We start from the raw sequence: 15,406 nt of genomic DNA, 5'->3' as shown, positions 1-15,406 counted from the left end.
ATTTCAGAATCGAGAGGATTCATGGAGTTAGACCCAGAGAGAGCAGTCACCCCCGCAGCCGGTCCAAATGTCAGATTTGGAATTACGGTCTTTGAGCGATGCCTCAGAAAGTCCAGGAGTGGTCCCCTCGCAAACGATGTTTCAGAACTTCTTTGCCTGGCCCAGAGGTTGCAGCATCGCCCTGAGCTGCACCGTTCCCGTCGAGGTGAGCGGGGGAGAGCCGCTGGAGGTCCTTCGAATTAAAAACCCCATCACGAAGTGGGTCCCGCTGGTGGAAGCCCCGGCGGCTGGAGCCGCTGGCGGGGGCAGCCGCTGGCCGGGGCAGTGGGGCCGTCGCCTGGCGCGTGTGGCTCCGCGGAAGCCGGCGGTGACAGGCACCCGGCCCGAGGCGCGATGCCCCTCGCCGGGGAGGCGGCCGGGGCTGGGGCTGCCCCGCGGGGCGCGGCGGAGAGGTGCGGGGCTTCGGCGGGCGTGGGGGCGGAGGGCGAGCTGGAAATCTCGGTAGCCTCGGCCAGTCCCAGCCCCAGAGACACACACGCACAGAGAGGAGGAGAAGCCGCCGCCGCCGCATCTAGGAACATGAATCCCCCCCCCGCGGCAGGTCGGATCACCGCGGCTCCATGGTGAGGAGAAAGAAGAGCCCCTCTGGGCCCGAGGAGCCGCGGAATGGGTAGGATGGGGGGCCAGCAGCCGGCCCGGCCCGGCCGCGCTGCCCTGCTCCGCTCTGCCGGGCTCGGCGGCTGCCTTTCCTCTCGGCGGCTGGCGAGCGCTTCCCCACGCCCGAGTTTGGCTGGGCGATTTCTCCGACAAAGGCGCCCCGAACCCCTTCGGGAGGGTGCCGGAGGGCTGCCGGGGGAGCCCGGCTGCTTTTTGGGCCGGTTTGGGGGGGTTCCGGCGGGGCTTTCCCCCTCCCGCCCTCGGCACAGGTTGTTGGGTCGGGACAGCAAACGAAAGGGGATTTAGTAACAAACAACGGCGGCCATGTTGAGAGGAATTTCTGCAGCTAAACTTCTCCCCTCTCAGCCCAGGGATTTCTCTCCCTCTCTGGGGGGCTCCCTGGCCTGACTTTGTGCCCCCCCCCCTTTCTCTCTCTCCTCCCCAACAGGATGACAGTGAAACTGGGAGAGAGCAGTGGGGAGGAAGGGGTGAAAAAGCTGGGCAAGAGAGCAGGAGGAGATGAGGAGTCCCTGGAAGAAGAAGGGGCAGGAGGAGGAGGAGAGGCAGCTCCAGGCAGCAGCAGCACAAAGAAAGAAGAGAAGATTCTTAACAACAACACTAACAGCAGCCCCCCACCGAACCCCGGCTTATCGCAGGCCCCGGCCTCCCTCCAGCCCTCCCACAGCCAGGACCAGCATCATTTTCTGAGGTCCAGTGTCAGACCTCAGAGCAAGAGGCTGAAGAAGGATTCTCAGGCATCCTCTTCGATTGGCAGCAGCACTGCTGCAAAAGGCAAAGGTACTGTATTTTGGCACCCTTAAAACACACGGGCAAGGCGGGGGGGGAGTCACCTGCGGGTTTGAGGGTTGTCATTTGCCTCCTGTAGGTGCCATCTTTTGTTTGTTTTTGGGAAGGTGTTTTGGGGCTTGTTTCTCACAGTAGCTGAAATCTTCTTTGTGTCCCAAGGCCTCAGCTTCTCTGCTGCCCACTGTCCTCTTTGCACTTGCAAAAATGGATGGTTTGGATGTGTATGCGGAGCAGGAAAAAATCTCCATTATTGAAGGAAACCTTTAATTTCTGCATTTCATCTCCCTTGAGTTTTAGGAAATTCCTGGATTGTTGTTAGGAAAACAGACTCAAGCTAGCTGTGTAATCAGGTGGCTGCACTGAGAATTCTGTTCTTGGATAATAACAAAATACTCACTGGGTGCTGGTTAAAAAGGGGGGGAAAAAACCTACAGGACATTAGTGATTTCCCCCAGTTATTTCTATGACCACTTTGCCCAAAGAACTATTTTGGAAACGGCTATGAAATACACATACTGACGTACTTGTTTCTAAGGTTTTTTGAGCCCTGCATTACTGTTTCAGAATAGTTTGGGCATTTCCATGTAATTTGAGGTTTTATTAAGATTGTTTTGTGTACATCTGAATGTCTGTATACACACACATACGTACATACCTGCACAAGCTTTTTAACTGTAACATTGTAGATAAGAATTTGGGTTTTTTTCAGAGATGTTTCTTACTTGGGTGGTAGGAGACAGCAGGGATATTTTAATATCTTAGTACTATTGTGTGTGCTCAGCAGTTGCTGGATGACACCTGGCACTGTAGTTGAGACTAATTTTGGATACCTTGTGCAAAACTGCTCAAGTGTTATTTTCTGTTAACTTTTGAGAAAAACAAGACTCAGAGATTTCTTCAACATTTGAAATAACAAAGTTTACTCTTGTCTGGTGAAACAAAATGCCATGTATCTTAAATGCATCTTGGAGATTACCTTACTCTTCGGTCCATTACAGTGATACGCACACGCTAGGCATTAGGTAACATTATGAATTGTGATAGTTTTGTGTTACAGTAATAAAGCAGTGCCAATTGTGATATTTTAGTTACTGCCATATCACGAAAAAATTCTTCAACTCAGTTGCTTGACAGTTTGTATAATTGACTACAGCATTTTTTAATACCTTAGTAAGTCTTCTTTAATCTCTTTGTTTTAAGTGGAAAAACTCCTATGTGTGATGTTGGAGGATAGAACAGAAAAGCCTACTCAATTGTTCTCCAAGTTGCATTAAACCAAATAAAAAAACAGATGGAATACCTGGGAGTGTTTAGCCACAGATAATTATTTCAAGGGTTGTAAATAGTATTAAATGCGAGGAGGTGTTTCTTTGGAATACATGTTGTCCATGATTGACAAGTCGAATATATGCATTTGAAACATTTGAAATTATTCCGTTCCTTTGGAAGTGTATACACATGTGAACAAAATACATGTATCTTTGTGCACATGTATATTCGTGTTTGTATATTTGTACATAAACATTCATTTCCGATTTTAGAGCAGCAGAACAATTTTTAACAAGAACAATTGAAAAGCAACTTCGTTTATTTTGCGATTGAGATTCCAAAATAACCCTGATAAAATAATATACAGAATGGAAAATATTATTTCAGTAATCGGTCATAGATAGTGCTTGTAGTCACTATACCTGACTATGTTGTCAGGTCTGGGGAAACTTCTTACATCATTGGGGCTGATAGTCAGTGGTAGAATTATGGCTGTGCTTTTGCTTTTGAATTGTAAGACCAGCCACGGCTCTGCCTGGCTAGTTTTGACATGAATGCGTTAAACTTGATTTCTCTGATGCAGTTGAGATTAGAACTGTCAGATCTTGGAGAACAGAGCCACAGAGTGGGATCTTTTCTAATTTGAGTTCTTTACATTCAGGAATGCATACTGAGAGGTTTTCCAGGCTTGTCTGAGTTCTCCCTAATGGAATGTGTTACGATCAGAATTTATAGGGCTTTGCATTCTGAGTGAAGAGTCTCTCAGAGCTAGCTTCCAGTAGGGAGCTAATTGAAGGGTGAAGATTACTAATAAAGATTGGATTTAAATCTTCCACTTGCTGTCCCACAGACTTTCTCTTCCCCTGTAAGTGTAAAAATGATAAAAAGCTCAAATGCACGTGCTTTGGTTCAGCTCTGAAAACTGGAAGCTTTTCTGGTTTGCGAGTCATGGTCAAGGTGAGATGGCTGCAGAGGGAATTACAACTCTGGCTGGCAGGAGTGGCTGGGCCGTGCTTGTACCAGAAGCTTGTTTTTGTCGTGGTCTTTCAGTAATGCTATGTAACCCTTAAAATTTTACTGCAGTGGCTCTGCTTTTAGAATCTATGCATTCTAAAGTGGAATCTCTTTCAAAGGCTGTTGTTCAGGAGTGTAATCAATAAACTTAAGTTCTTTCAAAGTTACTCAGTAGGCGTTGACTTGTCCCAACCATATCTTTAAAGGAGTTTTGAAAATAGTATTTTTTTTGGTCTGTTGCAGATCCCTTTTCCTTTTGGCAGTTGTGCTTTTAGGGTGCTTCATTGTAGCAGAAAAATTACTGATAAGGTAACTTTACTGTAAACCGTAGGAAGAGTTTGTCTGCTCAGCAGCTGCTGACTTTTCAACTTTACCTTCCATTGGTTCAGGGAAGATTGTTCTCAAATTCTGTAATAATTCTCAAATTCTGCCTAATAGAATGTATAAACATATTGCTAATTTTCAGATTACTCTGATGTAATCTTTAGTTGCATCTTTGGATTCTGTCTCTTGCCTTTTGTGTACTGAATTGCACTTCTGAATTTAGGGCAAAAATGACATAGAAAATAATATAGTAAAATAAAGTTTGAGAACAATTTCCTTTCAAACAGCTGATCTGTTTGGAATTGCTGAAAAGTTTTCCAAATTTCTTGCACAAATATCTAAATCTATGCCTTTTTTTGGAATTATTATTTTATTTTCAAATCTTGGTCATCTTTTTGTTGTATTTTCGAGTTCGTAGTCTACACCTAACGCACACTTTTGGAAGTATGAATACTTGAAAGTAAGTCTGAAGTAGTGTGCATGAAATCACAGGAGGAACTTGAAGGAATAGTGGGATGGAGGCAGTTTATTATGAGAGTTCAAAAGCAGGGAGGTTCGTTGAGGAAGCAGACCAATATAAGGTTGCTGAAAAAGAGAGATTTCGGAAAGTTTACTTGTCAAATACAAAACCGCCACATGGTTGCTGAGCGCAGGTTCTAAGGTGTGTTTTGGGGCTTTTTTCCATGAAGTGAGAGTGGTTAGAATATGCACGTATGTGGTGTGACCACATTGGTGAAAGCAAGTGAGGAATAGGTTGCCATTGTGTACTGTAGATTTAGTTTGAACTAGAGTAGAGTGTTCCCATTGCCGTGTGTTTGTCCATTTTCTGAAGGCAGAGAGAAGTGAGGAGGAAATAGTAACAAAGTCTGACGGTGATGAGCTGAAGCTTGAAGATGTCTTTCACGCCATTGCTCTAGATTTATTCATAAAACGTGTAGAATGGCCCTAACAGGTATTTGAATTTGTTTTGCAGTAATAAGCAGTTCTTACTTGAAAAAAAGCATTCAACTGAAAGCATTAATTGAATTAAAGTGTTCCATCTTTTGACATCATATAAAACTTGCTAGAAAGCAGCCCCATTTGTTTCAGCCCACCGAAGTTGCGTGTCCTGTAGCATGTGGATTGAATTAACTACAGTCTTCTCCAGTGGAGAGGATGTATATACCAAGATACCCGATGTGTGTTCTTACAATATGATTTTATTGTATCTTCCTAAATTTGCATGCTGCAGAACGTGTTGTAACCTTCATTTGAAATGTGATTCCTCCGGCTTTATTTCTCTAGGGCCTGAATGACTGTTTAAAAACTACTGGCATGGTCACTTGTTCTAATATTCTCCCTAATTCTGTTCATCTCGTTTACACTTGGTACTTCTCCTTCCATCCCACTCTGACTTGCTTTCATTCATTCTTTACCCTCCTATTTACCCCAGTTCTCTCTCTGTTCCTTTGAAAGCAGCTCAGGACCAGCACTCCGCAACATCTCATCCCACAGCACAAGAGGAGGATTTTATCATGTGCCCCATGCAGTAGACACTGATCTTTGAAAGGTGCCTGCCTGCACAGCTGCACAACCACGTGGTTTAGATGGAAGTTCGTAGTAGGCTTTATGGGTGTTTTCTAATGGAATAATGATTTACAAGAGATGGGGGAGTAACCAAATTTCTAGTAAACTGTGTTCAGTTTTTACAGCTATGCTTGGTTAGCTCAGGGAGTGCTGCATTTGATACATTGTGTATTAAATATATACTGTCTGTAGAAAGGCAAGACCTCAGTATAGTTGTGTTTGTAGACTCCTGTTGATAATTCACACTGTTTACATCTAAATGTTCAGCTTGGTCATGCAAATCCTGTACATAATAAGAAGCAGAAGAAGCTAAACAATCTGAATCCTTGTAGGATGGTTACCTGTTGTGTTTAAAACCTTGGATGTTAATTCATGACAAGAACTCTATGTAGTATAACTACGCAATATGGCATTAGGTGTCCTAGACTTGCTCTTCTTAGGAGTCCGTGCTGTTGACTGTGGAGGTGTACAAGGTATAAACTTGTTTTCCAATTATAATCTTAGTACTCATAATGAAGCATTGACCTGCAGGGAACGTGTCTGTCTCTCTCCCTGTCTCATCTGTATTCTCTTCTCAGCTACAGTTCTTGGAGATGAAGGCGAATTGGATCCAGGCTGCAGCTTTGTTGGGTTGTCCTTCCACAGAGCAAGTGGCTTCACTTGAATTCCTAAAGCACGCACTTTCTCTGGGATCACCTGATTAATTTCTTCAGTGAAATATATGATGTAGTATCTGCCATTAGAAAGATATGTGGCTAGAAATGGGGCTTGTTTACCACATGATCAGAAAGAAAGTTTGGATGTTTGTCTTTGATCACTTTTTCATTAGAATCAAGGAGTAAATACTCACTGAGGAATGCTCTGCTGTGAGAATAGCAGAATGCGTTTGAAGCTTTCTGGGAAGTGTGGATCATAGCACCTTACCCAGCTCTATTGGCAACAGATGTTTTGATATAGATTTCATAACCCTTCGGAGCCCTATTGCGGGTGTGGGAGAATGAAATAGTCACTCAAAGGTGTTTTCTGGTATGGCCTCCTTAATGGCAATCTTTACCGAAACCACTTTTGAAGGTGATCTTGTGTAGTTTAGCCTTGCTATTGGCTCCTGTAGCACCGAAAAGAAAAGAAAGAATGTTCTGAAGGAAACTTTCTGGCATGTTACAAGTTGGCATTAGCATCCTGTGCTTTGGGGAGTGAGTTTAGCATCCTAACACTCCGCGTTTGGCCTGCGGCATGCAGGAGTCTATGAAAGTACCGTCTCACTTGTAAAGGTGTTCCCTGATAGTTGTGTCACGTACAGTTGACTGGTGACTCCTGAAGAAGATGAGATTTTGCAAGCTAAGCCTATAGAACACCAACAAGAGAAGCAGCTTGTGTGTTGAGATCCATGGGTATACTGAGGATTAACTCTGTGAATTCCAGCTTCTGTGGATGTGGAATCTGTCATGGACGATGTGAATCAGCTGGCATGTAAGAGCTGCTGTGGGAAATTGAAAAGCAAACACTAATATGCTATGTAGAGCCTGGAAGGAAGAATTTCTTGTGGCTATAGCCATGATAAGACACCGATACTATCAGTGACTTGATTATTTGATAGGTGCAGCATTCCGTTGTTTGTCATTTTCATATCAGATTTTTAAATTGTAGTCTTTAAATCCCTTTATATAAATGTTTGCATGTGTTTGTGTTTTGCTTAGAACTATAAAGAAGACAACATTTTCTGCAGACAATGTAGTTTGAGATGATGTTTTGCCCTTCGCAGATAAATGACATTTTAATAACAGGGCATATAGATGAGTAGAGGACACTGGATAAAAAGAATGAATACATTTCTCTGAAACATTGGTGTTGTGATCCGTGATTTTGTTGAGAGTTAGAGTTCAAACACCAAGTCCAGAAACCTGATGTCTTTGCAAGCTCTGGGTTGAAAACTTAACTGTCCAAGGGTGCTACTTTGTACCTTGTACAAAGGTGCCGGCGCTCCAGTGCATCCTAGAGTGAAGGGAAGGAATTGTCATAGCTGTAATGGTGTGGATCTCCAGTCCAGTGGTTGGGTGATACAGGATAAGTAGACAGAGTGAGAATGACCATCTTTGTCTCATCTGCAGTGTTCTCCTTTTAGAAATTATTTTACTTTGAACAAGCACCTAAGCAGATTGTTAGAGTGAGCCCCCTTCCTCTCTCCAGCAGTTCCGCAGTGGTAATGGTATGGGGAGCCTCAGTGGCCCTTTTTGGTTGAATGTATTGCTGAAGTTTTGAATAATCTATTTTTGGGAAATAGTGATCATCATCATCATCTGCCATTAGTGAGGGGATGAAAACATATTAGCTGCTTTGTATGTTACAGGAATCTCATACAGGAAGATTGAAAGAATGGATTTATGGGGTGTAATTTAATGATGCTTGACTATTTTTACTTTTTCTTTTGCCTTTTATCCTGATTCCGTTGCCTTACCGAGATCAGATAAACTCTAGGGTGGATTGTGGTAACCCAATGAGAAGTATTACCATGCACAGCAGTAAGAAGGTTTGTGCAAAGGGATGATACAGCAGACTCCTTTACCCCTGGAAGAATTAAATGATGTGTAAGATCTCTGTAGAGGTGACAGATACTAGAATTTTTATATCTTCATATATGATAGTCTAAACAGTTGTCTGGATAGTAATTTATTTGTGTGTAAAACAAGAAAGGCTGCGATAAACTTCCCAGGGCTACAGTTTGTCTTGTAGAATAGTTAAGACTGTATAAAGGAACAAAAGAGCAATTATGAGCTACGAATCCTTTGAAGACTTTGAATCAGTGGAGTCCTTAGCAAGTCCTTGATAGAACTGTGCTGTTCATCTTTCACACACAACTAAGAGGAAGTCTGCTGAACTTCACAGTCTTACTAGAATTTAAAGTCCTCACTGATACTCTTGTCTCTTTTGCTTTTTAGTAATGAAGACTTGGTGTGTACCAAATGCACTGCACAATCCTTAGAAAATCCTTGATGACATCTGAACTTTAGGCATCTGACTTCAGGTTTTAAATTATTTGAATAATACGAGAAAACACCCAACCCCCCAAAAACCCCAAGCAAAAAACAAGCACCCAACAAACAAACGGAACCCCCAAACGCCACATTTCTGGCTCCTCTAAATGGTTCTACAGAAAGTTAGAGGTCTATGATCAGAATAGTAACTCTGGAATAGAATCCCATAGCTGTCTTTTGATCAAGGATGTCTTTTGCGTGGGGAGCTAGTGTGGTGGTTTGGTCCTGGCCAGGTGCCCACCCAAGTCACTCTATCTCTCTCACCCCCCTCAGCTGGACAGGGGAGAGAGGATATAACAACAGGCACGTGGGTCAGATAAAGACAGTTTAATGAAGCAAAAGCAAAACAAAAGACCTTATTCTCTCCTTCCCATCAGCAGGTGATGTCCAGCCACTTTCTGGGAAGTAGGGTTCTGGTACGTGTTGGTCCGGACGACAAATGTGAAATGAATGTCCCCCCCTTCTTCCTGTTTTCCCCAGCTTATATTGCTGAGCAGACGTCATGTGGTATGGAATATCCCTTTGGACAGTCTGGGTCAGTTGTCCTGGTTATATCCCATCCCAAGTTTTACCCACCCCCAGCCTACTGGGGAAATGTTGGGGAAACAGCCTTGGTGCTGTGTGAGCCCTACTCAGTAGTAGTCAAAACACTGATGTGTTATCTAGCTACCACAGCACAGCACGGTGAGGGCTGCATCTCAGGCAGACCCATTACAGCTAGAGGCGACAGGACATTGTAGATGAAGATTGAGGACTGATGTGCTTGAATTCCTCTTTCTTGACTGAAGGTTTTAAATATAAAACCTATATAAACTTAATAAAGATCTGTATTTCTTTACCATGCAAATTGTGATAGTCCAATCCCAATAAAGAAGCGATTCTCTGTTGATTTTGTTGTCAGCCATCTTTTAAAGTGCTCAGGTTTTACTTACGTTTTTTGTTTTTGGTTGTTTTTTTTTTTTTTAGGGGATTTACCTTCACAGTACCAGAATTAAATTAACTTTCAGTTGGTGATGAAGGCTTTAGGAAATAGAGAAGCTGTATATTTGAGAAGTTTTTAAGTGCATTTTCTTCTAGATGTCCAATTCTTTTTCATGTTTTGCCTTATATGCTTCCCTGCGGTGACAGTAATTTTCTTCAAAAGGATCAAATAGTCATTCCTAGAAACAAAAGAGTCATTAACCTTAACATGGTCGCAATAATCATATTTTATATCAAGTAAATATTTATTGTATGCAGAAAAAAAAAGAAGTACTTTCACGCATCTTACTGTCTTTTTTGTTTGATTTCAAATGTTCTTCATTACTTGAACAAACAGCTTTTTTAGGATTTGGAGAAGTACAGTTTTGTCATCCAAAGGAATTTATTCCAAATTGCAACTGAATAGTTACAGTTAAGATTTACATACAAGTCTTTCAAATCTCTAAAGCATAGTGAATTCTTCTGAGACTTTTTTTAAACAGTACTAGGATTGTCAACCTGGGGTATCCCAGTTCTTGAATGAGATAGATATATCTATGTGTGTGTATTTATATAAAAACACTGACTTTGTCAGGTAAACAAACTGCTTCATGTAATTGAATTTTAAAAGATAACTGAACTTTTTAATCCTAAATATGAAAGAGAGGACTGTGCTAATTAGTATAGAAGTTCGGAAAACTAGTTCGGGCTACTCCTTTGTACAAGCTGGATTTATAAGCAAATAAACTAAGGCAAGGCAATTTATTATGAGATGAAACACAAAACATAGAGGACGGTAAGTAGAAAAATGGAAATGTGAATAAGCACTCTTTACAATGAGCAATGTATGTTTAATGTTAAAAGGCTTCTGTTTTATTCAGTACAAGCCTGCATTGATAAGGGCAGCCAACTCTTAAATAATACTTAAGAGCAGTATTGAAGAGAATGTATGTTGGAAATGTGAGTTACAGAGAAAGGTTACGTTGTCATGGAAAAAAACGAGTGCACTTTTTGGGAGGTCTCCCTGGTTTCTGGATTAACATTCTGATAATCTGTTACAGTGTTAAACGAAGCATGATCTTTTATTTGATTTCTGTTGTGAATAAATCACAGGTTTAAGGTTATCTGATAATGTTTTTGATATTTGAAATGTCTTTGAAAGACTGGTAGTTTCAGAGGTGATTTTAAAAAAAAAAAAGAGCATATTTCCTCTGAATTAAGGTGAGGGGAATGGAGTCTTACTTCATTGCATGTAGCTCTCCCCTTCTTGCAGTTTCTCCATCCCGTTTTCTTCCCTGTCACCTACTCGGATAAACAGCAAATTCTCTTAGTTCCATCAGGCTTTATTCTCATTTGAGTATTTCTGATCTTTTTATTTTTCTGATCCATGTTCTTTGGGTGCCAATAACTGACAGAGGTACACTCAAGATTACACTTCGTGCCTTTTTCCAAAAGCCACACCAGGATTTGGGGAAGTAGAAGGGGTTGGGACTTGCCATCCTTGGGATACCTTGAATTATCCTAGATGAGCTAAGTGTCAAAGATGGTGCTCTTTGTACTGGGGATCAGATCCTTGAGAATGCTGAGAATTGTGGTGATCTGAAGTAGACCACTTTCAGTTCTTTTGTTTCCATTTTTTTCCAGAGGCAGTAAGATCAAGACCAAATACATGAAATTACATATATTTTCTCATGATCATTAGTTTGCTTTATTGGTCACATCAATTCACTTAACATTCTAGTGAAGAAACTGGCTTGGATGAGCATACACTCTGCTGGATAGAACACTGGCTGGACAGCTGGGCCCAGACAGTGGTGATCAATGGAGTTAAATCCAGCTGGTCGCAAGTGATGTTCTGCCCGGGTCAGTGCTAGCGCCACTTCTGCTTAACATATTTATCAGTGATCTTGACAAAGGGGTAGAATGCACCCATAGTAAGTTTGCAGGCAACACCAATTTGGGTGGGAGTATTGATCTGCTTGAGGGTAGGGAGGCTCTACAGAGGGACTTGGACAGGCTGGATCAATGGGCCGAGGCTAACTGTGCTTCAACAAGGCCAAGTGCCAGGTCCTGCACTTGGGCCACAACAACTCCATGCAGCGCTACAGACTTGGGGTAGAGTGACTGGAAAGCTGTCCAGCAGAGAAGGACCTGGGGGTACTGATTGACAAGCAGCTGAACGTGAGCTGGCAGCGTGCCCAGGGGACCAAAAAAGCCAGTGGCATCCTGGCTTGTATTAGGAATAGTGTGGCCAGCAGGCGTAGAGGGGTGATCATGCCTGTGTACTCGGCACTGGTGAGGCCACACCTCGAGTACTGTGTTCAATTTTGGGCACCTCACTACAGGAAAGACATCAAGGTGCTGGAGAGAGTGCAGAGAAGGGAAACAAAGCTGGTGAAAGGCCTAGAGAATAAGTCTTCTGAAGAGTGGCTGAGGGAGCTGGGGCTATTTAGTCTTAAGGCTGAGGGGAGACCTTATTGCTGCCTGAGAGGACATTGTAGAGAGGCAGGTGCTGGTCCCTTCTCACAAGTGATAGAACAAGAGGGAACAGACTCAAGCTGCACCAGGGTAGGTTTAGGCCTGACATTAGGAAAAATTTTTTCATTGACATGGTTGTCAGACATTGGAATAGGCTGCTCAGGGAGGTGGTTGATGCACCATCCCTTAATGTGTTTAAAGGTCGTTTAGATGTGGTGCTTGGAGATATGGTTTAGGGATGTACTTGCTAGAGCAGGGTTGATGGTTGGACTCAATGATGTCAAAGGTCTTTTCCAACCTGAATGATTCTATGATCAGTGTTCAGCATTGCTGAGAAGTTCCCCTCAGCTGCAAAGGGGCAACTGCAGAGCACACCAGTGTATGGGCATCAGAGAGCGTGTTGTCTGTCAGAGGTTGCTTTGGTATATTCCTGGTTCTCTGTCTTATGTCTGGAAGTACAAAATTAAGCTATTGAAACCTTCCCCTTGTTTTTTGCTCTTTGAGATTTTATTTCTTTAAAACAAAGTTTATTTACCTATTGTATTTCAGGTGAAGTATCTAAAAAAAACCTGGTCTAGATGGGAGTGGTGAAGAAGGAGGAAATTCTGAGTTCCTCCCATATCTGTATCTGTGAATCCTCCTGTTGATTTAGTATTCACTCTGGTCATGCTTTTTTGCAGCAGCAGATAATGGAGGGACTGCATCTGGTGGCGCATCAGCAATTCCTCCCAGCAATCCTGCTGGGAATTCCAAGTCAGCAGCAAGGAACCTGGGTTCCTCGGCTGGAGAGAAGGAGGAAGGAAAGAAGGTCAGACGGCAGTGGGAATCATGGAGCACAGAGGACAAAAACACTTTCTTCGAGGGACTGTATGAGGTACATGTAGGGGAAAATAACAAGCTTAGATGGCTTTGTTTATCTGGATGTTCCTCAAGAAGGTTGATTCAGTTGAGATTTGCAGGAGCAAGATGCATACATACACATATGCATTTGTTTGTCTATGCGGTTCGCTGTAAACCAGCTGTCAATCAAGCCGTGTTTCAAAAGTGTCAAGCTTTTTTGTGTGTTTTGAAATACACAGGAAATATTTGTGAGTTTTATTCATGAATGTTTATAATTTCAATTATGGTTCTGTTTCAAATGAGAAAGAAATAAGTAGTGTCCCCATCTCAGCTTTCAAAAGCAACACACTTATGCTGTAATATTATCAAATAAGAAAATATGTTCTAGTAAGAATTGCGGACACTGTGTTCAGTCTTTGACCATGAAAAGGGTTGAGCCAGTTCAAGTACTAGGGCTGAGAGACAAAGTTAGATCATCTTATCTTTTACCTCCTGTGATGTATTCTTAGTTGTCCTGTTCCTGTGATTATTTTAAGAGCACATCTGTTGTGAAAATACATGCTAAAGGTGAAAACGGAAGTGGTGGTGGGTTTTTCTTACATGTGTGCATCTTTTTGAAAATTTTTTTTTTAGTGGTAGGCATGATTCACGTGTATATGTTTTGTGGACAAAATGAATGCTTAAACACTGTTTTCTTTTTTTAACTCCTCTGACTTGCAGGAATATTCCTGGGAATGATGTAGTTTTTAAGTGCCTTCACCACTCAAAGAAAAGTTGGATTTTTTCTGAATGCTGAGGGAAAAGTTCAAAAATTTGCTGTAGGATGGATTTGGGACTCAGTTTCCGTTGATTTTGTGTCACTGCCTTTCAAAAGAGGTTTTCACATTTTGTATTTAGATTAGTTCCTACCTTTTTTGAATACCATGAAATTTTGTGGTAGCAGGAGTTCAGTGATAATCTGTATAAAATTAAGTTTTCTTCTTTTGAACTCCAGGGATTTTGTAGGCATTAGCTAGTTTTAAAGGGACACTTAGGTGCCTCATTTTTATTTTTACCCTGAGAATAAGCTTCTGAACAACATACAGTGTAAAAATGTGTTTTCTGTAAGAAAGGGGTTTTATTATTTTTTTAAATATAGTATTTTCCTTCATTATTTGAAACTCAAATTCTGTACTTCTAATAACCAGAACATGAAATTTACTCTAAATAGAAGTGAATCTTTTTGTTCACCCTAGTCATAAATGGAGGTAGGAGGGAGAGGGGGGAAAAATGCAGAGGAAAGTAAAGAAAGTTAAGTGAGAAAATCGGTACTTTCAATTCTGCGCATTTATGAGTAAAGTGTTTTTTTAAAAAGTTTGCTAGCAACTTACTTACAATTTTTTTTTTGAAACAGTTCAAGAAATCAGAAAGTAATTTATTTGGCATCTATAATGCATTTTATATAAAATAAAGGAAACCGGTGTCATTCTTTTGCTGTTGAGTTATGATGCCCAAGAATTTTGTTTATGACCATTGAAATGTAATTTCCCACAAAGAACCCCGAAGTCCCTCATGCTGTTTGAGTTGTCTTGTGACAAGAAAGAAGTTTGAGTTTGAGTATCTGCATTTGGTTTATTTTTCAGCATGGGAAAGACTTTGAAGCAATCCAGAACAACATTGCCCTGAAATACAAGAAGAAAGGCAAACCAGCAAGCATGGTGAAGAATAAGGAACAGGTCCGCCATTTCTACTACCGCACCTGGCACAAGATCTCCAAGTACATTGACTTTGATAATGGTTAGTATGCAAAGAAATGGGTTTGTGTAGAGCTCACAGTCTTGTGAGGGTTGGAGTCCTGCCTTTTAGTGCCATCGTGGAGGGCAGGAATGGTGGAGACGAGAAAAATAAATACTGAAGAGGTTGTCTGTGAACTTGTGTTATTTTTGTTAGCATGGGCACACTGAGGTTCATGGGTTTTTGAAAAATAATTCTCAAAAAATGGTATTTATATCACTGCTTTCATATGAATTTGCCACACCATAATAGATGCTGATCCTACTATTAATCCTGGAGAAAAGCCAGGTTCAAGGAAACATTATTCTATTCTCAGGAACACACCTTTGGACAGTTGCCTACATGTTAGTCAGGCATGAATTCATCTGGCAAATTGACCCCAGCACTACTTCAACAGTTCTTGGGGGAAGGTAGAAATAAATAAAGAGCCCGATTGCTCACACTTTAAATAAGCCTAAAATCATATCATCGATTCAGCAGCTTAGGATTCCCAGTGCCATGTTCCCCTCTCCCCGTTCTTTTCCCTCGGCTTGTTGGATGAAAAGAAAATTGGAAAGTCGTATAAACTGCTAGTGTGTTTTTTAACAATAATAGTAATATATCATAGAATCACAGAATGGTTTGGGTTGGAAGGGACCTTAAAGATCATCAAGTTCAAACCCCCCTGTCATGGACAGGGACACCTT

General features: G+C 41.7%; 1 protein-coding gene across 2 annotated transcripts in view; it reads left to right on the top strand.

Moving 5' to 3' along the window:
* The first annotated feature begins 579 nt into the window (after window positions 1–579).
* The window catches only part of CRAMP1 (cramped chromatin regulator 1), a 49,182-nt gene continuing 34,355 nt past the window's right edge, over window positions 580–15,406 (top strand). The window contains exons 1-4 of one of the 2 annotated variants that reach the window (XM_086472869.1): window positions 580–623; window positions 1,106–1,455; window positions 12,788–12,981; window positions 14,570–14,723. In XM_086472869.1, coding sequence (XP_086328995.1) covers window positions 580–623; window positions 1,106–1,455; window positions 12,788–12,981; window positions 14,570–14,723 — 742 coding nt within the window. Of the gene's footprint in view, window positions 671–1,105; window positions 1,456–12,787; window positions 12,982–14,569; window positions 14,724–15,406 lie in introns of both variants that reach the window. The other variant, XM_086472868.1, reaches the window with a different exon arrangement.

Source organism: Leptosomus discolor, chromosome 14 (genome assembly GCF_034619465.1).
Source record: "Leptosomus discolor isolate bLepDis1 chromosome 14, bLepDis1.hap2, whole genome shotgun sequence".
NCBI classification, from domain to species: domain Eukaryota; kingdom Metazoa; phylum Chordata; class Aves; order Leptosomiformes; family Leptosomidae; genus Leptosomus; species Leptosomus discolor.
The sequence above is the reverse complement of the archived record's forward strand: the minus strand, read 5'-3'. Positions and strand labels throughout refer to the sequence as shown.